Source organism: Pinus tabuliformis, chromosome 2_1 (genome assembly GCF_031772625.1).
Source record: "Pinus tabuliformis cultivar Carrire ecotype Pingquan chromosome 2_1, CPIR1, whole genome shotgun sequence".
Lineage (NCBI taxonomy): Eukaryota > Viridiplantae > Streptophyta > Pinopsida > Pinales > Pinaceae > Pinus > Pinus tabuliformis.
In genome coordinates this window covers 991,860,900-991,885,564 of record NC_142299.1, presented here as the reverse complement: position 1 = coordinate 991,885,564, position 24,665 = coordinate 991,860,900, and the positions used below count along the sequence as shown (strand labels likewise).

Sequence of the window (24,665 nt, the reverse complement as noted above, 5' to 3'; positions counted from 1 at the left end):
CCAAGATGACTTCAAAGTCTCTTCACTACACTGCTTCACAAGGTTATTCAATGCTCTAGTTGTCTTGCATGCAAACCTCTGTCCACAATAAATCTACCCTTCAAACTTTAAAGAGTCCTCAATGAGGCTGCTTAAAGATCTTCAATGACTGCTCCAAAGATCTCCTTCACAATCTCAGTTCTGAAGCATCATTAATAATTCTCTACAAGCCAAACTTCTCACAGGTTTGAGGCACTACTAGGCTTCCATCACTGCTGCTGTCCAGGAGAAGATTCCAACAATGCCACATTCACTATCCAAAGAATATAATCATACCTGAAGCTACTTCAACATATTCCAAGCCACTGTGTCACCCTCTATCCAAGCCACTGTCTGCACCTTAACTGAGGTCCTATTGATACCTCTGTCCAACTGTCCGAGCCTTTGTGTATACCTCTGCCCGAGCCCTTAGTCTGATCCTGCAATAGGTGACTTCTGGTCCAAAGAAAAAATCAGTCACACACAGGTCTTAGACGCTTCAATTTCAGGTCCAAAAATCACAGAGTTGCAGGTCAAATATACAGGCCCGAAAATCACAGTAGTTGCAGGTCAAAGACAGGTCCGAAAATCACAGAATTTCAGTTCTGAAAATCACAGAAGATAGCCACCAAATTTTGTTTCTTGAGATTTAAATGATAACCCAATCACAGAAAATTAGCACAAACATTATTCTCCTTCTTACACGTTGTGAACTGTTCTTGTTCTTCTGTGATGCTCACCAAGATCCTGTGATGTTGACCGAAAATTCTGTGTTAGAAATGAGGGTCTGAAGTCTCTATTTATACACATTTTGTTGCTTGAATGAAGGGACGCGTCTCTGTATGCAGGCCGACTTGTGTCCTTGAACATAGGTCGGCTCAATGTCAAAAATATAATTTTTTAACTTGAAAATTCAATATCTCACAAACTATTGGGAGTTTCGGGGCAAGTAAGGGCTCATTGGAAAGAGGAAAAATTCCTCTTTAAGATGGTTTAGGTCCCATGATGAAAGGTTGCATCTAACGTGTCAAAAAATATCTTTCTTTGTGACTGTTTTTGAATTTTTTGTAGTGCAGACCATGGGATGACTGTTTTGGAATTTTTAGTGAAGAATATAGGGACTAGAATTTAAGGGCTTTTTCATTGTCATGACTCCAACTATGTCATTATATTATTTCCATGTCATCATGTGGTCCTCCATGTCATCATATGTCACCAAGTGCTTTAAGTGAGGTCTCCACTTGTCATGTCTTCAATTATGTCATCATATGTCATCAAGTGATCTCCAAGTCCTTCATGTCATATCTTCAACCATTTTCCATGTCACCAAATGTAACGTCATCAAATGTAATGTGTTGTCATTGTTCTTCAATAGAGTTAGTTAGGGCAAGGGCTTGTATATAAGGATTAGGGCTCCATAAATTGTCATTAGGATTACGCATCTTTATCAATCAAGAAGAGCTTGTCATCATGAGAAAGGACATCATCATGGTTTTAGGGCTTTAACATCAAGAGCAAGGATATGATAATATGCATGAGGTTATGGCATCTTCATGGTTAGTTCAAGGACATCTAGGGCACTATGATCAAAGGGAATCTAGGGCAACATCATAGCTCACAAGAATTTGCCATCACGAACAATGCCATATTGACATCAATGACAACCTTGATTAACAAGATCTCTGTTAACTTATGGTATTCTTTACGGTCCATTTGGCATCAATAAAGAACACATGAACAACTATTATTACAGGTGAAACAAAATATATAGGTACTCATGAACAGCAAAAGAATATCTAATTTCATTCATCGATCAAGGATTACCAATAGCTCCTTCACTCCACTTGAAATGTTCAAACAGAAAAAGATGGGCTCAACAAATAAGGAACTTTCAGACTGGAATGCAAGTAAAACTAGGAGATATGTATTATGGAAAACAAGGATGAAAATAGTCAAACATCACTTTGCTTATACCAAAATAGAGTCGAGCCAATTTTAGAAAAATCCTCGTAGAAATACAGCTTTGATTTATCTGAAATCATATATATGAAAGAATACAACAAGGACATGACAAAAAGTCCATATCCACATTGGAGCACTTTAATTTTTAAGGCAAGCAAAAGCTATTTTGTGATCATTATTCATAATCTCTAATGTCCCAGAGTACAAATAAGACCAGGTCAAAGACAGCTTCATAGGTTAAGCCAGCATGAAAGTTATAGAGTGCCAAAGTTTTCCAGACAACAAGACCTGTCGTTTACAAAAATACAGTCAATTGATAAATTAGGAAGTGACGTACATTTCATTAAAATCTGGAGGAAACCTAATTCTATTCATCAGGTGCAATTCTCTATCAACTTTAGAGACAAGCTGCGAAACACTGTAATGTGGTCAAGAGGAATCTCTTGATTGTATTTACCTCGTCCATTTATTCTGTGTGGATGGCATTTTTTATTTTTCAACCATCATAATCCAAGCTCTAAAATATCGCATGTGTCTAGCCAGTTCAAGATTGTCCAATCTCTCCGAACACTTTATCTTATAATTTTTTGGCAAAGAGTTTCAGATCAGCATACCTGTGTAGTTAATGCATTCTCTACTTCTAAAATAATTATGCTTAAAGAAGGCATTTAGTTTTCATTTTCCTTGGAAAACAAGAGATTTAAACAGAAAGCAATTAATTCACCTTAGAAAGGCACCTTAACCGTGAAAGATTGATGTAGATATTCACTGCAGAGTTTAACCTAGTTATAGGAGGTTGTAAAGTACACTAGAATGCACAGCGTAAAACTTTAGTCAATCGGAATCAAATTATACCTAAGATTTGGAGCCTCGAATCCTGCAACAATACAAAAGACAGACACAGAGCATTAATGTCAGCCAAAAGACATAATGAAAATTACATTTTACTATTACTAATAAGTTCCATTGTATTTCTTAACCATGCATTTCATAGTACTGACTCCTAAAGGGTCGTGAGGTATGCTTCCTTAGACTATTCAGCATATAGTGTAATAGTCCTAAAGAATGGAACAGTAGAAATCTGATTTACAAGAAACATGGCTGTCAGCTTGGAGACATTGAAAATTAAAATTTAACATCATTAATTACTTCCATTGAATCTCTAAACTATCGAGCACACAGTTCGAAGGAAGCATAAAGGATGTTCTTCTAAGCTATTTTTCATGAAGTTCCTAGGATGAAAAACATTACAGACAGATCACTCCATTTACACAAAAGTATCACACTATCTTTTGGACTTCAAGACAGTACTTTTGGTATAGTTTAAGCATATATCAATATCGAGAAAGAGAACTGCAATTGCCCTAACTATACACATTAGTAATTGATTTTTGATTCATGGAAATAGAATTATGCTGTAGCTACAAAACTAATATCAGGTCCAACAGATCCAATCATGCAAGAATGACACAAGTCGATAACACTGGATAATCATTTTCAAAATTCATACTACATAGTGTGATTCTCTCGCTGCATTCATGTCATTGTGAATACATGCCCTTCTATCATTGAATCACTTCTCTGAATATAATGCTAGGCACTGTTATACATCTATGATCTGACATATACGTCAATTATTTCAGTACATGTTAATAAGTAATTATTATGTGTTGGGTTAAAACCCAATTGTCATGTCCTCTTAAGGCGTATAATAACTGTTAGACACATGTTCCCTACTATTTGGAACTTCAACTATCTCGTCTATTCAATATGGTTTTTATTTGGCTGATAAATTTGTATAGCTTCTTAATTAATTTTATCTATATCGTAATGTAGGTATTATGGAACCTTGTAACTACTGATGTGCATATTACAAGGGGTATCAACGATTCCCGAATCCCCCTATTAACTGCTTATAGGCTTGCCAGCTGTCTCCCTCAATCCTCTCCACGAGATTTCAAATTGAAAAAGAAAGAGTCTTTTGGGCTTATGCTAGATCCTAGGTATTACTCACGAGGGCTACTTTATTTGGTCAATGTTACCCCTTATACTAGCAGGGATACCCATACATTCATGCAGCATTTTTCACACCATTATAAGCCCAAGGCCATGTAACGACCATATTAGGCCAGATATCAAGTATCCTAGACCTTGTTGGGCCAGACCATCGCCAATCCCTTTGAGTTCATCCTTGTTGCTTTCATCCTGAATAGGATTGGAGGACCTTTGATGAACTTATATTAGGACTCATGATTTTAGAGGAGCCTTGCTTTTGTAGGGGTGATCACAAGTGTAGGAACTGGTCTAGCCCATGTCAGGTGCACCTTTGTCTCTCCACAAGGTTACAGGTCCTAAAAGTCAATAAGTCCGTTATGAACAAAGTTCATAAGTGCATCAGAATACTCAAAAGATCTGAAATATATAAATATCCATGATAGTACAATATATTTATATAGAAAATATGAGATGGTGATTGTTACAAAAGAGGGCCCGCTTAAATACTTAGGCAGGTGCCCCTTTATGAATGGTCATGTCCTTAGAGACATGCATCTTCTATACTAATCACTAGTTAATTAATCATTATTATATATATTTATATTATTTTATTCATAACATTGTCTTCCTCTTCAGAAAGATTTGTCCTCAAAGCTTATTGTTGACAAGGAGTGTCATTTGTTTCTTGTCTTGTAATATGTTCGCATCCTTACAAATTCTTGGAGTTGTCATCTTCATTGATACGAGATGATAAGATTCTCTAAGTCATAAACAAAATTGTTGAACTACGAAGGGATCTAACCATCCTAAATTAATCTTATGTGGAATCTTGCGGTTACTGGATACTTTGTGTGAATTTTTATCACAAGACTGAATTGCACTGACATTAGTAGTCTTCAGAACATAAGTTCATTGTTTCGGTTCTGAGTGATACAGATTTGTAGATTGGTTGAGATGTTTTCTTTTATGATTTGGGTGTCGATAAGGAGTTCTTGTGATTTGATTTCCCCTTATTCTGTTTGTGGTGATTCCTTGATTTACTTGAAGTATTTGATTTCCTTTATGTAGTGAAGTAGCTTGGTTAAACACTGGATCTTCACTTGAATTTTTCGTCGTTTGAACTGCAAACTCTAATTACGATTTCACTTTAGCTAGTTTGTCATCTTCTTGAGTTGTGATATTCACTAGATCCATATTCGTTTCTTTTTCTTCAACTTGGATTGTTACGTCTGAAGACTTCGATACTTCTTTCGTGATAAATTCTTCTGGTTTGTTTTCAATGATTTCTTATCATTTTTAGGTTTCTTAATTTGAGTGAGTAGACTTTGATTATGATTTCTGAGACGTAAGAGTTCTTCAATTTCTGATTCATCAACCTTATTTTCAATGTTTTTGTTGATTTTTGGGTAGCATTGGATGTGCTCTAACTCTGAAATCTTGTGGAGGGGCTAGAACACATGAGATTTCCAGACCCAAAAATCGTTTGGAGAAATTCCGCCCGAAGTATATGTTATTCAAATAATTAATTTTTTTTAATGGTGCCTAAGTTAATACTTAGGAAATTAAAATAATTAAAGTGAATTAATGTAAATATGGGTGAGAAGCTTCTAAGTGACGAGGATCAAGTCTAATTTATTCTTGGTCGTCGATTAGAGATTAGATCACAGTCGTTGATTTCTCAACAGGAAAAGTATAAAGGAAGGCTTGGGGTCAGTTGGAGAACACACACAGTGAGAGCAGCACTTGAGCTAGATCGAAATTATGGGGCGTGGTTTGCTGAGAATTTCGGAGTAAGTTTCTAGTGCAGAGAGGGGCAGTTCGGCAGTGGGACTTTCGTCCAAGGCCGAGAATACATAGCAAAGAGGCAACACAGCGCCAGGGAGCAATGTTGCACAAAGCGGAAGCGTTTTTTGGAAGCGGGGACGCCGAAGCGTCATTTTCCAAAAATCTAGGAAGCGAAGCGTCCGCGGAAGCGTCTGCTATATATATATATATATATATATATTTATATTTTTTTGCATTTATACTCAAAACAAACATCCCAAATACCAAATTAATTGTAGAAGACATGAAAACATGCATATTTTTGCATAAATCAAGCTAGATATAACATCCATTGTACATTAATGATCTAGAATCTAGATTCTTCTCCTCTTGTCTAGCCTTTGCCTCTACCTCAATTGTCTAGGGATATTAGTCAACATTGCCCAATTTTGATCAAACTACCTAATTCAAGACTTAAAATATGGTAGAAAAAGCTTAACATGTTTGATCGATGATTTTGACTTGATTGAAAGGTGATTTCTTGCTAAGGGCGTGCCGCGTGACAAAGGAGTTCAACAATTAACACCACCAACACTAGGGTACATATGGGGCATGGTGCTCTTGATTAAATGCTAATCGCATACCTTCATACTTGATATAATCTAATGAAATGCCACAATCCCATTGATCCTGAATTCCTGAAAACTGTTAAGTCTACTGAATTTTGAATAGGATATGAAATTCTATTTTCTCCATATGAAGTCCAATGAGGTTGGAACCATTCTCAAACATCCTGAGTCATTTCATGGTAATGTTAAAAATTTAAGTAAAAGGATGAAAATGAAAAATAAAGGAGAATGTCACTTTTACTTTAAGAATTTAACATTACCATGAGGGAGCATCTGCTATATTTATATTTTTTTTGCCTTCATTCGTCACCCTAACCCAAGGTGGACCCACCCCCAACAAGCAAACTCACCTAAAATTAAAAAAAAAAAATTTGAAAAAAAAAACGATTTTCTAAACGCTTTTCCGGAAGCTTTTCTGGAAGCGTACACTTCCTCCTCCGAAGCGCCACGCTTCCGACGCCCAAAGCATCGTACGAATCGCGCTTCGGCGCTTCCGTACAGCACTTCCAAATTTCCAGGAAGTGGCTAAAAAAGCCGAAGCGCCGCTTCCGGCAAAGCTTCCTAGGCGCTTCTGTACGGGACGCGCTTCGGGGCTTGGAACCGGGGGGGGCTGCCAAAGAGAGACAGCGCAGCTCTAGGAGGGTGACGTAGAGGCTAGAGGACTGACGCGGTCACTTAGAAGCAGCGCTAGGTTTCCGTGAGGCAAATTGGGCATCAATTCAACAAATCGATTTCTGATCCGGGAAGGCTCACTAGGAGGGTGACGCAATTCCAGCGTAGAGTTGGGAGCAACCATCACTGCACAACACTAGGGACAGCGCAGTCACCTGTGGGGTTTGTTCATCCAGTTGTTGGATCCGCCAAAATATCTGTCTCCGGATAGAGGTACTTTTGTCAGGTTTATTCTCTGTTGGGTGAGCCGGATTTGGCACCCTAGTTGTATTCAGAAATCTGCATAATAATAAAACCCTCATATCTGCTGCACCGGTTTTCCCACATTGGGTTTTTCCGGGGACGTTTAGTCCAAAAATAAGTGTGTCCTTTGTGTGGTTGTCTCATTTATTTTGCAGCACTTGATCTGTATTTTGGTGTAGGTTGTAGTGTATTTGCATTAATATTTCCTTAATATTTCTCAAAATAACTTGTTAAAATGAAGAATACAAGTAGGTAATGCAAATCAGTTTACTGCAGTAGGATTTCGGGTTTGTTAGATTCAGAAATTTTCACATGGTATCAGAGCAATTGCAAATCAAGGAGGACTGAAGCCATCAGCGAAAGGACAGAGGAAAATATGTGTGTGAAGATAGTTGTCCTGAGAGATAGCACAGTTTCAAGCCAAAAGAGCAGAGGAGGGTGACGTCATCACCAAGGCAGGCTCACGCAGAGCCTGCGCCAGCCTATTTGGGTGATATTGTTGCTGCAGAGGGCAGCACAATGGTTACTGGGCCAACGCAGATTCTATTGAGTCTCATTTTTTTTGTTGTCGTGGCTAGAGGTGTAACGCAGATTTCATCTGGAGTTGCTGGTGGGGTGCTAATTCTATTGGTGCAGAACAGTACCTAGTGGGGCATAAGCAAAGTAAAGGGAATCAATTCCTCAAAAGATTTATTGCCAAGAAATTTAGATCTAGTGCTGAGCAACAGCAAAGAGAGATTAGAGAGGGGCGGTTCAACAGTGGTTGGCAGAAGGATTTCCGTGAAGGAAATGTTGAAATTTCTAAGTATTACCCGTTAGAAATTGTATCTGTATTCTCTAGTTTATTTCACCTACTTGTTTAATCACTAACAAGTTATTTAACCATATAAACACTAAAATAAACACAATACAGTCTCAACCATCTACAGATCAGCAACTAAAAGAAATGAACAAACACTCAAGCGACATCGTTATTTTTGGACAATCGTCCCCGGAAAAACCCAACTTGGGAAAACCGGTGCAGCAGTTTTGAGGTTTTTTATTATTAAGCAGCTTTTCTGAGTACACTGGGTGCTAAACTAGCTCACCCGACAGAGATAAAAAATCTGGCAGTAACACCTCTCTTCGAAAGCAGATATTCTAAACGACTGCCCCACGAAACCCTCTCCGGCGCAATCTGAAGCATTGTGTCAGCCCTCCTAGCCTCTGCGTCAGCCTAAAACCCTTTGCGTTAGCCCTCTGAGGCTCTGCGCAACCTCTTTGGCCTTCTGCGTCACTCCTGCAACCTCTACGTGGATGACGCAAGCCCTTCTGGCCTCTATGCAGTCCCTGCTAGCTTCTAGTGGCTCCCTCTGGCTCTGCGTTTGCCTCTCTGCTTCTGTGTTGGTCTTCCGGCATTAACTCTGCCTCTCTGCCTCGTACTCACTGCCCCTCGCTGCAACTCTGATCACTGATTCGATTTCTCTTAGCAAACCCTGCTCTAGAAAATCAAATGACTAATCACTCTGGTGTATCTCCAATTGACCCTCAAGCCTCCTCTTATACTTTTTTTGTTGAGTCTTCAACGGCCGAGATTACATCTCTAATCAACGGCTAAGATTAGGTTTGGCTTGATCCATGTCATTTAGAACCTTCTAACCCAGTTTTATATTAATACCCATTAGTATTTTTATTTTCCTAAGTTTATACTTAGGAACCCATTAAAAATATTAATTATTTTAATATCTCCTTCACCGGGTAGAATTTCCCCAAACCATTTCTGGGTCTTGGAGATCTCATGTGCTTTAGCCTCTCCACCAATTTTCATGGCTAGAGCACATCCGATGCTACCCCAAATCAACAGGAAATCAAAATTCAGAGGGAGCTTATTCCTTAGAGGATTTCTAGCACCAAAGAAATCCAGATCCGAGTTTTGATGGGGCAGCAACAAAAGAGGGAGAAGAGAACCAATGCGATATTCATTTGAGCAGAGATGGTCGTTAACGAACAGAGAGATCAGGACAGGTTGGATGGAGCATCCAACTTCTTCATCTGGAAGGCCAGGATCCTGGCAGTTTTGGATAAAAATCGCATCAAGGATTATGCCTTGGGGACAGTTGTTGTTCCGGTTGTTGATCCTCTCAAGAAGTATGAGGATGTTAGAGAATCTAGGGCAGAGTAGTTTTATGATGATTCTCCAAGACTTGATAACAATTTGTGAAGTCTTTTTACTTTTCTTGTTAACTTATTCTGCTTCTTCTTATTATTAGTGCATATGTGTGTGATTCATCAAACTGCTATCAAAACAAAATAACAAGAACACAGAATTTGGCTCTCTGCCAGGGACAAACCATCTCCACTCTTGAGAGGAAAACCCTTTGTAAGATTTCTCTTATTGAAGCTTCTTATTTGAACAACTGCCAAACCCTAGACCCTTGACTAGGATATCCTCCAAGCATAAGTCAAATCCTTCCTCTTTCTGCACTATAACTTCCGGCACATGGACCTCTGTCTTCCAGCACTTCTGCTCCTTCTTTCGGCACTTCATTCTTCCTTCTATAGTAAGTAGATCTTCTAGGAGAGATACTTCTACTTAGTGATATCCTTCACCTAAGGATACTCACTTCTTCTTTAGATCATCTGAGTTCCCTTTTGATGCATGGTAGTAGGCTGAGTGTGACAGCACTGCAGCCCTAGTCTTCGCACGTGGGAGGGTCCTAGCTGTAGGTATATGGCTCCTTCTATCTTCGCTTGAGGTCCTTCTCTTTTCGCTTCGATGGGAGGCCTTGTAAGCCTATTTAGAAGCCCAAACAATGATAAACTTGAGACTGTTATATTGTTGCTGCTGTGACTACAAAGACGGCTTTGTTCCTCGCACGTGTGACCGGTTTTTACCTTAGAAACAGTCCCTTTGACTGTGGCCTTTACTTCTCCTTTGTTGCACTAGAGGATTCTTAAACTGTCTTTTCTTTCACCTTTACTCAACTATCCTTCTTCGCTAATTTCAAAGCTTCATTATGCGTTGTATGAGGAGTGGACACCTCTATAAATAGAGGTATGTCCCTCTTTAGGCCGACTTGACTGTCTTTTAGGCCGACTTGACTGTCTTTTAGGCCAACTTGACTGTCACACTTAAATTCATCTTTTATTCATCGTTTTGCTGCTTGGAGACTTTGTTGATGCTAGGAGAGGATTTGACTTATCTTGGAGGTGTTCCCATGACCTTGTACATTGACTTACTTGATGTAACATGCCCTCAATGGGTCTTATCATAATTACATTTTGACTTTGACTTTCTAGAAGCACAAAAATGTGCTTGACCTATTTTCAATGAGCAAGAAACTCATTGACAATAATTTCTCTTTTCTTGAATAAATACAAATATCAAAATTACATTTATGAAGACCTAGCCTAGTTACATTTCCTTCAACACTCCCTCTTAACTAGGGAGGTATTCATACAATATTACAAGGTGTTTGGAAATTTTCAATCTTGAAGAATTCACATAAGAGAAACCGGATTTGCAATCCATCTGTTATAGCATCATATTCATCAGCATTGTCATAGTGCAAGGCCTTGACTAACAGCTCCATCTCTTTACGAGACCATGAGCTACAATGCTGGCGAGACCAATGATTTATAGACACCTTCATCATTGTCTCTCAAGGTACATACCCACTCGGGTGTTCACCGAGTATGACCTTCATGACTATTCTTATCTTGGGTTCCCAGCCCTCAAAGAATATTGGTCCTCTTGCCTACTCTTGTCTTAGATGCCCTACACATCCTCAAAGAGTATCAGATGCCAAATGATTACCTAATCCTCCCATTCTTTCTTCCCAAGTGAAGACAAGAATGTTGTGTCTATCTTGTGTCTACATTTCCATTCATGGCCTTCATCTAGACTTACAGTTGTTAGTCCTAGTCTAGTGCATGACCCATGAAATGGAAAACACAATTGTCACTCCTTTGTAATCAGGGGTGATTCAAAAACTCCCTCTTGATCAGGGACTTGTCAGAGCTCCCTCTTAACTGGGGACTCTTTCCTTCATCAACAGCTTCTTCTTCGTGGGTCCTTCAGCTGCTTGATCTCCTTCCTTTCTTGATGTCATGAAGTCTTCGATCGAACTTCTTCTAGGTAGGGCACCATCCATCGATCACTTTCCTTCTTGGTTTGTCATGTCATTGCTTCGTGGAAAGTGACTATCAGATTTTTCTTGTCATCTTGGCTACTCCTTTGTCATCTTGTCCATGCTTCGGAATACCCTCCTCATGGATGCTTCATAGTACTTGCTAGGTTACATGCTTTGACCTAGTATCCCATCATGACTTCATCCTGATATTGCTTCAACATTGCCTCTTTTGTTGGATGGCTTCTTCATCACGACATCTCTGTAGAGTAGAATCAGTTATCTGCACCTTTTGTATCTCCAAGGCCTTCATAGGTGTCAAGGGTCCTTTCTTCCTTTATCAGAGTTGTCCTGCCTTCTTTCGGGAGATATCTTCAAGGCATTTTGTCAGATAGTGATTCCCAGTGATCATGGTGTTCTTCACATGCTTGATCTCTTTCTTCATTTGCTTCTTCTCAGATAGATAGGTCAACCATCTAATGCTTCTAGTGAGAGCATTTCTTCATTGCTTGCTTTCTTGGACTTGTCAGCATTTCTTCTTGCTTCTTAGTCAGCAATCTTATGTTCCTTATGTGAGCATATTCTTTTGTTGACCTTCATTGCATCGTGGTACATGCCTTTGAGTATGTTTTGGTGAAAGAGATTCTTTCATGCTTGATCATGTTATAGAACTATACCCATGACACAATAATATACAAATGATAACATAACTTAAACTTTGACTCATGTATACCTCATCTTGATTCTCCTTTGATCATCCTTTGGTGTGGCCCTTCTTGCTTCATCTTAGCTTGCCTGCATATCATCCTTTTCTTGAATCCCATGAATGGGATTCCCAATGAGACATCTTCCTTGGTTCATGAACCTTCTTTCGAAGATTCCATCATAGGATCTTAAGGATCCTAGCCTTGCAATGTTTCCTTCCTTTGATGACGTAGGTCTTCTAAGATTCTTATCATGATCAAGTTTTCTTTCATCATGTATGAGGTCCTATACTAGGTATGCTTCTTCTACATGAATACCTTGAGCTATTTTTGCCATGCTCCTATATTCTAGAAGATATTTCTACTTATGCATTTTTGTTCTTATCGTAAATGCTACATCTACATGAGTATCTAGAACTCTATGTACATCATGTTGCTAGATTCTAGAGGATGCTTCTAGCCATGCAATTTTATTCCTACATGCTCCTATCCTACTCAAAACTTTGAAAGAAGTCTAGAAGTAAAGAGTTTGACCTAGTCATAGTAGAGATCCAGAGGATCTTCCTTCTTTTGCTTCTTTCCTTCTTCTTTCACCTCTTGAGTTATGTGAGCTTCTTCCCTCTTCCTTTTATGATTGTTGTCCTTCTTAAGTTTAGGAAAATCCCTTTTGTAGTGTCCATATTCTTGGCATCCAAAACATTGGATCTTGGACATGTCTTTGTTGTTTGTTCTTCGTGGACCAAACTTGCCAAATTTACCCTTTCTTTTGGCCATGGTAGCAAATGCTTGCTCCTTTGATCCCAAATCTTCTTTTGCCTTAAGTTTGGTTTCCTCTGTCCTGCATAGAGACCACATTTCACTGAGAGTGGTTGCTTCCTTCTTGGCATATATGCTTGATGTGAAGTTTCCCCACTCCTCAGGTAAAGCATTGAGTACTACAATTTTCATCTCTCTGTCAGACATGACTTCCCCAAGCTCTTGAAGTTGATCTCTCATTTCAGAGATTTTCATGAAGTAGGGAGCTATTCCTTCCTTTGTTATCTTCATCTTGTATAATTCATTCCTCAAAGATATTACTTCTTCAGTGGTGGATATCGAGAATAGCTCTACTAGCTTATCATAAATTTCTTTCGATGTCTCAAACTTGGAGACATAGGGAATGAGAGAGTCTTTGATTGATTCTATCAGAATCCTTTGAGCTCTTGTCTCATCCTTATTGTGCTTGGCTAAGGCTTGAGTCTGCTCCTTAGCAGGGATAGTGATATTCCCTTTGACAAGTTCTAGGAGTTCATTCTCCTTGAAAAGTAGATCAGTGATCTTCTTCCATGCAAGAAAGTTATTGGTCCCTACCAATTTATTGCTTTCCTTGCAAAAAGATATTGATGTATATTCATAAGGGGACATGTACTTACTTGATAGATTTTGAGATGTAATGGAATTGATTCCTCCTTGAAGGCTTGGTGGCTTGATGTAGGTCCTACTCCAATCTGCTCTTCTTTGTAGGTGCCTTTATGTAAGGCTCTTCTTGTCCTTAAAGTGATTGAGACTTCTAGGCTTGATGCTTCAACTTTGTAGATGCTTTCCCTTGATGAGTGTTCTTGAGTTGCCCTATCCTTGATGTGTCACCTTAGCTCTAATACCATGTTAGAGAATCTAGGGCAAAGTAGTGTTGTGATGATTCTTCGAGACTTGATAACAATTTGTGAAGTCTTTTTACTTTTCTTGTTAACTTATTTTTCTTCTTATTATTATTAGTGCATATGTGTGTGCTTCATCAAACTGCGATCAAAACAAAATAACAAGAACACAGAATTTGGCTCTCTGCCAGGGACAAACCCTCTCCACTCTTGAGAGGAAAACCCTTTGTAAGATTTCTCTTATTGAAGCTTCTTATTTGAACAATTGCCAAACCCTAGACCCTTGACTAGGATATCCTCCAAGCATAAGTCAAATCCTTCCTCTTTCTGCACTATAACTTTCGGCACATGGACCTCTGTCTTTCGGCACTTCTACTCCTTCCAGCACTTCATTCTTCCTTCTATAGTAAGTAGATCTTCTAGGAGAGATACTTCTGCTTAGTGATATCCTTCACCTGAGGATACTCACTTCTTCTTTAGAATATCCGAGTTCCCTTTTGATGCATGATAGTAGGCTGAGTGTGACAGCACTGCAGCCCTAGTCTTCGCACGTGGGAGGATCCTAGCTGTAGGTATGTTGACCACTACCGGTCAACTGCCCATAGCAGTACACCCCCTTTTCTTTGCAAAAAGGGTAGCGCTTGATCGACATGTCCGTGCCATTCTACAGTCATCGACAGCTTGATCAATTTATGTTGTAAACCCAGTCTGCATGTATAAATTGTAAATAATCTTAGCAGATATGAGTCATGTCTGTAAATTGCCTAGGTGGACCTAATTTTCTAAGTGATAATCTACGTTCCGGAAGGTTTTTTGTCTCACCGATCCATGATCGGCAAAGTTTTCCTTCAGCCTAACCCCAAAGCCGGGATGGATTTTGTCATTAGAATCTTAGGAGAATCCTAGTGTGTTAATCTACTAGATTATAGTTGTGTCGCAGAACTGGGTGGTTTATGAGGGTCTATGTCAAATGGGTTCTCCACCCTTGGGATGTAAAGTTGTAAAAGTCATGATGTAAAGTGTCTTGAGGGTTAAGAAATGTTTTAATCCCCTCATAAGTCCTAAGTCCTAGGTCCTAGGTGATTTTTCCAAAAAGCTAAGTTCGAGGATCCATTTAAAAATAGTTTAAAAAATTAAAAAAATAAATAAAAAATAAAAAAAATAAAGTAAAAACCCTAAAAATAATAAAATAATAATATTTTGAGTAAATAAATGCAGAATTTCAATTTTTTAATACATTAAAAATTCGACGGATGAGATTAAGAGATATCCTGATCCTCATCGATGGTCGAGATAATTTTTGACGTGGATCACTCGAACTAGCTGTTGGGAGTTTTTCCTTTAAATAGGGTGCTAGGGGTCATTTGAGATCAGTCGATCTTGGAGTCTTGTGCTGAAGAAGCTCTCTTGTAAACTTTTCTGGTGCTAATAAAGAAAGACTTTGGGGTTAAAATCTTGCTGGTGTTACTCTCTGGAAGTGCTATGAGCTATTTTATTTTCTGCATATTTTGATTTTCAGCCATTAGTAACAGCTTATTATAGAGTATTGTTGAGCACAGGTATCTTGTTCACTTGCTAGGGTTTGAATGGTATTAGGTTTTCTGAAGTAATGGCAGGTATCTCCATTGCTTTTTGAGATCTAGTACTATTTTTCTCTCTTTATTGATGGTTGAAGTGAGCTGTGCAGGAAACCCTTATTGAAGAAGACCAGTGGGTGTTTGGGGAAGTTCTCGGCTGAACCAGCCAACTCCCGCAAGCATTTTCTTGCAGAGCCCAGCTAGTTTTGATCCTGGGTTTATCATTTAGTTTATTTTTCTGAATTGCATGAGAGATTTTCTGAAGTTCTTCATAGTAAATCTGAAATTTTCGATAATATTACTGCTGGTTACTGATCAATCTGGCTGTTTAAGAGTCAAGAGTTGTAAATACTGTTTAGATCATCTAGGGTTTTAATTTTGTTTTATGCACATATTATTTTTAGCGATTTTTCGTTTCAGGTTTGCAGGGTTTCTGAAGCACCCGAGGGTTTATCAACGCTGCACAGCTGCCGGGCCTGCGTTCTATGCTCTCTCTCTCACCCTCATCCTTCCCCTTGTCCATCATCGAAATCCGTATCCAATCATCATTGCTGCCTTCTTAAGTTACCCAAGCGCTACTATAAACTGCTGTGCGCAGTCTCCATCTGAATTCTTCCCCACGCAGTTTCTATTTGAGTGCTAAATCCCTGCGTGTAGCTGCCGTTTTGCACCCCTCTGCCTGCTCGTTGTCATCCTTGCAGTCTTACGCTGCCTCAACCCTCCCTATCAGCGTAATAAACCTCACTTTTCTGTTTGTCAGTAAGCCTTTCACGCAGACATCATCATTGCTTCCCTTGCGTAGCTGCTTCCTGCGGCTCTATCTCCTCAACGCCTGTCTACCTGCGCGAAGAAAAAAAAAAGCGTCGAGGTTCTCTGCCCGTCCAGCACGTCGGCCTCCAACCTGCATTGCAAACAAGCAAACTCCGCCGTCAGATTCAGGCATTCTACACGGGCCAGTGGCTCTCACGTCGTTTCCCCTCCGCGTGGACCCTGCAAAACTCTTCGTGCTGCGTGAACTGAGTTTCATCGTCCCTCTCCGCCATTCTCCGCTGCCCACTGTTCGATTTTCCACCCCTGCAATCCGCTGTTGCATTCTCCGCCGTCAAGCAGGATCAACCTCAAACTCGTCCGTCAATTTCATCTGCACGAGGTGGTAAGTTCTTCTCGGGTTTATATTTCGACGAGCTAAGGTCAGTGCACATGTAATTTTTAGGATTTCGTTTGATGTTCTTTTCTTTATTTTTGTATGCGTTTCATATGGTAAGAATTAGCTCAGTTATCGTTTAGCTTAGTTTTAATTTTCTTTTAAATAAAAAAAATATATATATAAAAAAGGAAGGGGTTATCATTTTTATTTTTAATAGATTTCTTTTTAGGTTTAGTTTTAGTTTAAGTTTAGTTTAAGTTCTTAGCTTTATTCTTATATTTTTTAATTCTGAATCTTTAAAAAATATCAAAATCAATTTCTGTTTTAAATTAGATTTTATTTTTTATAAAATCATAAAAAATAAAATATATATATATATATATATATAATTTTAAAATCAATAAACAATATATAAAAATATAAAAAGATATAAAAGTTTCTTTTTTTTCCTAGAGTTTGGATTTCTTGATTTAGTCTTTAATTTTCTTTGGAAAATCATAAAAATACTTTAGAAATATTTTGCCAGATTCGATCTTGGGTCTATTTTCTTTGCTAAGGCTAAAATTTTTGATGTGGAATGAATGATTATCATTTTATGTGAGTTGGCATGCTACATGAATATGATATCTGGTTAATGTTCATAATTGTGTGGTTGTTTAAAGCATTTATCTTTTCGAAATTTTTAATCGCTGGATATCGTTATTGAGCTTTAATCATTATAAGAACATTGTGGTTTTACTGGATATCTTGCATCGTTCAAGTTATTTGATGATAAATGATTGTTGTACATGGTTTACATCTCTGCAACATCTAGTAAATAATCGTTTAAACATCAAACCCACAAGGCACTGGTCTTTTAACTTAACAAAATCAATTTAGTGCTTGTTTCTTCGTGTCTCCCAACCCAACTGGTCGACAGTTGGTCTTCATCACCTCATAGGGTCTACCCCCCTTAGCCGCGGGAGACAGGCTTAAACGGAGAGATCGGGGATCAGAGTGACAGCCCCCGGTCTGAGCGTTGTCGTGTCAATCTGTGCGACAACAAGGTATATGGCTCCTTCTATCTTCGCTTGAGGTCCTTCTCTTTTCGCTTCGATGGGAGGCCTTGTAAGCCTATTTAGAATCCCAAACAATGATAAACTTGAGATTGTTATATTGCTGTTGCTGTGACCGCAGAGATGGCTCTGTTCCTCGCACATGTGACTGGTTTTTACCTTAGAAACAGTCCCTTTGACTGCGGCTTTTACTTCTTCTCCTTCGCTACACTAGAGGCTTCTTAAACTGTCTTTTCTTTCACCTTTACTCGACTATCCTTCTTCGCTAATTTCAAAGCTTCATTATGCGTTGTATGAGGAGTAGACAGCCTCTATAAATAGAGGTTTGTCCCTCCTCTTTAGGCCGACTTGACTATCACACTTAAATTCATATTTTATTCATCGTTTTGCTGCTTGGAGACTTCGTTGATGCTAGGAGAGGATTTGACTTATCTTGGAGGTGTTCCCGTGACCTTGTACATTGACTTACTTGATATAACATGCCCTCAAAGGGTATTATCATAATTACATTTTGACTTTGACTTTCTAGAAGCACAAAAATGTGCTTGACCTATTTTCAATGAGCAAGAAACTCATTAACAATAATTTCTCTTTTCTTGAATAAATACAAATATCAAAATTACATTTATGAAGACCTAGCCTAGTTACATTTCCTTCAACAGAGGAGGCTCAAGCAAAAGCAAAGTGCATGATCTTGGATGAGGTCAAGGATCATGTGATCCCACATATTGCTGAGAAAGACACAACAAGGGAAATGTGGGAGGCCTTGACCACATTGTACGAGGGAACTTCCGTTCAGCGGAAGATGTTGCTTGAGAGTCAGCTGAGACAGTTTCAGATGCATAAGGGAGAAGAAATCGATCCCTTCCTTCTCAGGTTGCAAAGGATCCATGACCAGCTAACTTTCGTAGGGGCTACACCAGATGTTGAATTTATGGTCAAGACTGCCCTGAATGCAGTCACTAAAGACTGGGAAACCTTTTTCCAAAGCATCTTGGGCAGGGCTTCTCTTCCCAGTTGGGAGGAGATGTGGGCAGCTCTTCAACAGGAAGAAATCAGACGATTGACCAAGGCAGGAAGCAACAGCAAAGGGGTCAGAATCAAGAAGGAGGAAGAGGAGGATGCGGCTCTCGCATCAGCAAGACAGCAAGGGCAGCAGAAATGAAAGGACATATCCAAAGTCAGATGCTTCAGATGTGGAGAAATGGGTCATTTCACCACGCAGTGCCCTCAGAAGAAGAAGGGCAAAGAAGAGAAGTCTGACTCAAAGGCTACTCCAGCGCAAGCTGACAAAGAGGACGATGATGATTGCGCCATGAGTGCTCATGCACCTCTAGAGAAGAGGTGGGGCGATATTGAGCTGTAGTCGGGAGGACTACATAGAGGGCAGGATCCTTGAGGTGCCCAAACTCTTGGATCACATATGGCTACGGGAGCCCTTAATGACAGTAGCAGAATGATGGGAGTCAGTTGGTGCGAGGGATGATGGAGCAACAGTGGCAGAGCTAGAGTGCCAAAGTCTGAAGCAGCACAGTGGAGTGTTGCAGCAGTGTGGAAGGCACAGAGCAGATACAACAGCAGTGCAGTAGCATCAGAGGGTCAGCACAGATTAGCAGCAGAGGTAGCTTCAGCATCAAGGGGCATCCAGACTGACCAACATGTCAGCTTTTGGGTGGATTTTCAGTTGCTTACTTCTCAGCAACTGAGTTGCAGTGCAACAATTAGCAGTGGCAGTGCTATGGGCAGCATGATGCAGCATATTGAGAGGGAGCTGCAGTATAGATGCAGCAGTGACAGTGGCAATGTCATGGGCAGCAGTACAAATTGCAGCAGCACAGTGGATGAAGGGCAATAGGTCGAGCATCAGTAGCGCAGAGGACCGATGCCATTGATCAGTGTGATACTTTTGCTGGGAAGTATTGCTAGAGCACATTCCTCACTAAAAGGTTGTGTTGATTTTTGGGTAGCATCGGATGTGCTCTAGCTTCGAAATCTTGTGGAGGGGCTAGAACACATGAGATCTCCAAGACCCAGAAATCGTTTGGAGAAATTCCACCCAGAGTACATGTTATTCAAATAATTAATTATTTTTAATGGTGCCTAAGTTAAAACTTAGGAAATTAAAATAATTACAATGAATTAATGTAAATATGGGTGACAAGCTTCTAAGTGACGAGGATCAAGTCTAATTTATTCTTAGTCGTTGATTAGAGATTAGATAACGGTCATTGATTTCTCAACAGGAAAAGTATAAAGGAAGGCTTGGGGTCAATTGGAGAACACACACAGTGAGAGCAACACTTGAGCTAAATCGAAATTCTGGGGCGTGGTTTGCTGAGAATTTCGAAGTAAGTTTCTAGTGTAGAGAGGGGCAAGTTCGGCAGTGGGACTTTCGTCCAAGGCCGAGAATACATAGTAGAGAGGCAGCACAGCACCAGGGAGAGACAGCAGCTCTAGGAGGGTGACGCAGAGGCTAGAGGGCTGACGCAGTCACTTAGAGGCAGCGCTGGGGTTTCTGTGAGGCAGATCGAGCATCAGTTCAGCAGATCGATTTTTGAGCCGGGAAGGCTCACTGGGAGGGTGACGCAATTCCAGCGCAGAGATGGGAGCAGCCATCGTTGCACAACACTGGGGACAATGCAATCACCTGTGGGGTTTGTTCATCCAATTGTTGGATCTGCCAAAATATCTGTCTCCGGATAGAGGTACTTCTACCGAGTTTATTCTCTGTTGGGTGAGCCAAATTTGGCACCCTAGTTGTATTCAGAAATCTGCATAATAATAAAACCCTCATATCTGTTGCATCGGTTTTCCCACATTGGGTTTTTCCGGGGACGTTTAGTCCAAAAATAAGTGTCCTTTGTGTGGTTGTCTCATTTATTTTTCAATACTTGATCTGTATATTGGTGTAGGTTGCAGTGTATTTGCATTAATATTTTCTGAATATTTCTGAAAATAACTTGTTAAAATGAAGAATACAAGTAGGTAATGCAAATCAGTTTACTGCAGTAGGATTTCTGGTTTGTTAGATTCAGAAATTTTCACAGTTTTGACGTTCAATATTTTCATCTTTTAAACCCTTGATTTGTTATAATAACCTTTGATTAAGGGTTTTTAAGCACAAATTTTCTTCTTCATTCTCTAATATATTCTCGTTGAATTTCTTCTCGACACATTCATTTTCTTCTAATTTTTCTTTGCATCTTTGGACTTCTTCACCTTTGTAAGTAATTTTTTACTATGGTCCCTTGGACGCAAAATTTCCTCGTCCTTTTCCTTTGACACGTTGAATAACATATCTTCGAGGTCTTTATGTTTCATTTTTGATATCTCAATTTTTTGTTTAAGTTTTTTGAGTCCTTCCTCTAGTGTTTTCATTCACATCATCTCATTACTTTGACGTCCTTCCGTACTAAAAAATTTGCCAGATGTTGAACAACATATTTAGCAATTTGTATGAATCCACAAATACATAATTTATGTTTCAAAAAACAGACATATAGTCCAAAATGTTGTCGCACATGTGGAACTCATCTTTCGCTTCTCCTTTTCTTTTTCCTTTTAATAATATAATACCCTCTTTTACTGATATTCGAAGGTTTATTATTGCCCTTTCCAATCCAAGTATTTTAAAACTTCTAAATACTTTAAATGAATTGTCTTCATAGTATAACCCCTTATATATATAATTCAAATAATATAAATATATATGTTTCCTTTTCCCAATTCTATTGAGTATTTTGTTGACTTCCCCTTGAATAATGATAATACCTTTAATTTATTTTATTTTTTTTAACTTCAATTTAAAACTTTTTAATTTAGTAACTTCCTTTTCAAGTTGTATATGATATTTATATAGTTTTGTTTCATACAACGATGGCTCAAATTCATTCAATAAATTGACAGAAAACTTCATGTTGGAATCAAGATTGTCATTACACCAAAACCCACAGGTGTTGGTAAACCGACGCATCGCCAAATTTAATGGATCCACGAGAGGTGGTTAAGCCATGTTGCGAAACACACGGGGAGCGCTGGATTATCCAATGCCCAACAAACTCCCCCCCAACACGAACCGGGTGTGATTCAAACTCGAGACCTTTGGCTCTGATACCAGTTGGTGGAATCACGATTGTCGTTACACCAAAACCCGCAGGTGTTAGTAAATGGACGCATCGCCAGAGTTAACAAATCCACGAGAGGCGATTAAGCCATGTCGCAAAACACACAGGGAGCGTTGGATTATCCAATGCACAACACTTCAACCTTAGATGACTTTAGTTTAATTACTAAATAACGGACGGCTTAATTATCAAGGGTCGCACTGTTTTGAAATTGGTTGCCTCCTCCTCGAGTTAGATAAGGACAAGATTGAAACCAAAGATTCTCCACGACATAGTAATCTATAGGTTTTACTATGCATTCATTTGCTAGGGTAATGGTCATACGATTTGTGGCACTGGCTGGTATATTGGCGACTGTGGCAATGGTCGGTAGTTGCAGCAATAATGTGACTGAGCTACAACGAAAATTGAACTTCAATTCATTAATAACAAAATATTAAAAATTGTTTACATGCAGAATGGAAATAAATTATCTTGGGCGATGGTAGTTTATCTGTAATATAATGACCCATCTCGAATTATGTGCAAAATGAAATATTAGCATGCATACGAGGCATGCATATGATAGCTACATATGCATGTATTGCATTAGTATGCATACTAATTGAATACCTACCTCAAAAGAAAATTTAAGTTATATTTATGAGTAAATTAATAAAATAACATAAATAAATTATATTTATAAACAAATGTTATAAAATCATAATTATAACTAAATTAATAAAGAAATGTAGTTAAAGTCATACTCACTTAAGAATTCACTCCATTGTTTTTTCCTAGCATTCAAGTCCCTTTGAGTAAATAAGTATTGCAAACTTTGGTGGTCGCTTTTGAGCACAAAGCTTCTCCCTACAAGGTAGTGTCTCCATATCTTTAAAAGTAGTACTATAGCGGCCAATTCTAAATCATGTGTAGCATAAGTTCTTCATGAGACTTTAACTTCCTTGAGGCATACACTATTACTCCTCTATCTTGCATTAATACTGCGCCTAATCCTTGCTTGCATGCATTCGTACATACAGTAAAATCTTTGTCCATTTCAGGCACTCACAAGGTTGGTGCACTGGTCAACAATCATTTAGGTTCAGAGAATGCTCTGTGACATTCCTCGGTCCACTCATACCTAACTCCTTTATGCTAGAGGGTTGTGATAAGCTTTGCAATTTTGGAGAATCCTTCTACAAACCTTCAAATGTAATTGGATCAACCCATAAAGCTTTGCACTTCAGGCACATTTTTTGGTATCGGCCACTCCATGATTGCTTTTACCTTCTCAAGATCTACTGAGATTCCTTCACCAGATATAATATGACCTAGGTAATGAATCTTCTTTTGAAAGGAGGAACACTTGGATTGCTTTCCATATAACTGGTGTTCCCTGAGGCAAGATAATACTATCCACAAATATTCTTCACGCTCTTTCTATTTTTTGGAGTAGATAAGAATATCATCTAAGCAGACTTGTACAAAATGGTCAAGATATTTACGGAAAACACTATTCATAAGGTTCATGAATATTGTTGGTGCATTGGTCAACCCAAATGGTACCACAGTGAACTTATAATGTCTGAAGCGTGTTCGGAATGCAGTCTTAGAAACATTAGTGTCTTTAATTCTTAGTTGATGATAACATGACCGTAGATCGATTTTTGAAAAGACAGAAGCTCCTTTCATTTGGTCGAAGAGGTCATCAATTTGAGGCATTGGATACAGATTCTTCATTGTAGCTCAATTTAAGCCTATATAGTCTATGCATAGTCGTAAGGAACCATCCTTCTTCTTAACAAAAATTATAGGTGCACCCGAAGGCGAGGTACTAGGTCCGATGTGTCCTATATCCAGTAGTTCCTTCAGCTGGATTTCTAACTCTTGAAGTTCCGGAGCTATCATTCTATAGGGTGTTTTAGAGATTGGTTTTGTACCAGGTTTTAATCCTATTGTGAGATCAAGCTCCCTTACAAGAGGTAATCCTGGTAGTTCCTTTGGAAAAACATCAGAAAATTTAGATAACGCCGAATATTGCTCTCAAGACAATCTTTTCTCCTTGCTTACTTCCTGAACTACATATACCCGACATCCTTTTCTTAAGCAATGCTTCATTTGCATTGCGGAGATGAAGCATAAAGATACCTTCCTCTTAATACCTTGGATTTGGATCATCTCTCCTTCGTCATTTATCCAAAGAATTATTTTCTCATAACAGTATACCCAAGCTTGATGAGCTTCTAACCAATCCATCCCTATGATATGAAAACATTTGTAATGTTCCTAAACAAGGAAATTAAGTGATAAACACAACAAGAAAATAGTCCAACAATCAAAAAAACGAAGTACACATCAAGCACCCATGAAAACGCTAGAAATAGAGAATAGTTGGGCCATTTTATTAATTCTTCAAGGGAAAATACAATTATAAAATAGAATGGTGCACCTGGGCTTGTCTCTAAGGACAAGCGTGACAAAACCCAGGTGAGCAAATGTTGATCTGAAGGCTGCCCAACTGTTGCACCAAAAATTGATCTGCGCTGCCCAGAAACTGCACTATTTGCTAGAATCGAAGGGCTGGAATCACTGCTTCTCGTGCTCAGAAAATTATAAGATTTCAACTCCCGAATCCTCAGCCAAAACCCAAGAAGGGTTTGGCCTAGTTTAGACTTCTGAAATTCGACCCCCAAGGTGCCCAACCTTTGCTGCAACTGCAAAACTTGGCCTACTGGAATGAAGTTGTAAAACAATTCGGAAACTGCCCCAAATCACTGAGATGAGCCCTCCTATGAATCTCCTTCCTTCCCAGTTGTGATTTTGGGTTGTAGCTCTTCCCCTCAAGACCCACGTGTTGCCTGGACTGGCCCTCTGCGTTGTCCTCCAACACTGGAATTCGAACTGCTTGTTTGTTGCACTCTCTTGTTCCAAAACTCCTCCTGAGTGTTGACCCAATGATGTCCTTCAAATTCCCTAGTTTCTTCGGCTAATGGCGGGCCCAATGAAGCTTAGCGTCAAAAATTGGCACAATATGATTACTCAAAATG

The 24,665-nt window shown here is 39.1% G+C and overlaps 1 protein-coding gene across 1 annotated transcript in view; it reads right to left on the bottom strand.

The window, feature by feature from the left end:
- Nucleotides 1-24,665, bottom strand: part of LOC149203967 (endo-1,3;1,4-beta-D-glucanase-like) — a 130,299-nt gene that overhangs the window by 88,050 nt on the left and 17,584 nt on the right. Inside the window, exon 2 of the mRNA XM_089403634.1 lies at nucleotides 2,836-2,857. Within this exon, the coding sequence (XP_089259760.1) occupies nucleotides 2,836-2,857 (22 nt within the window). The remainder of the gene's footprint in view (nucleotides 1-2,835; nucleotides 2,858-24,665) is intronic.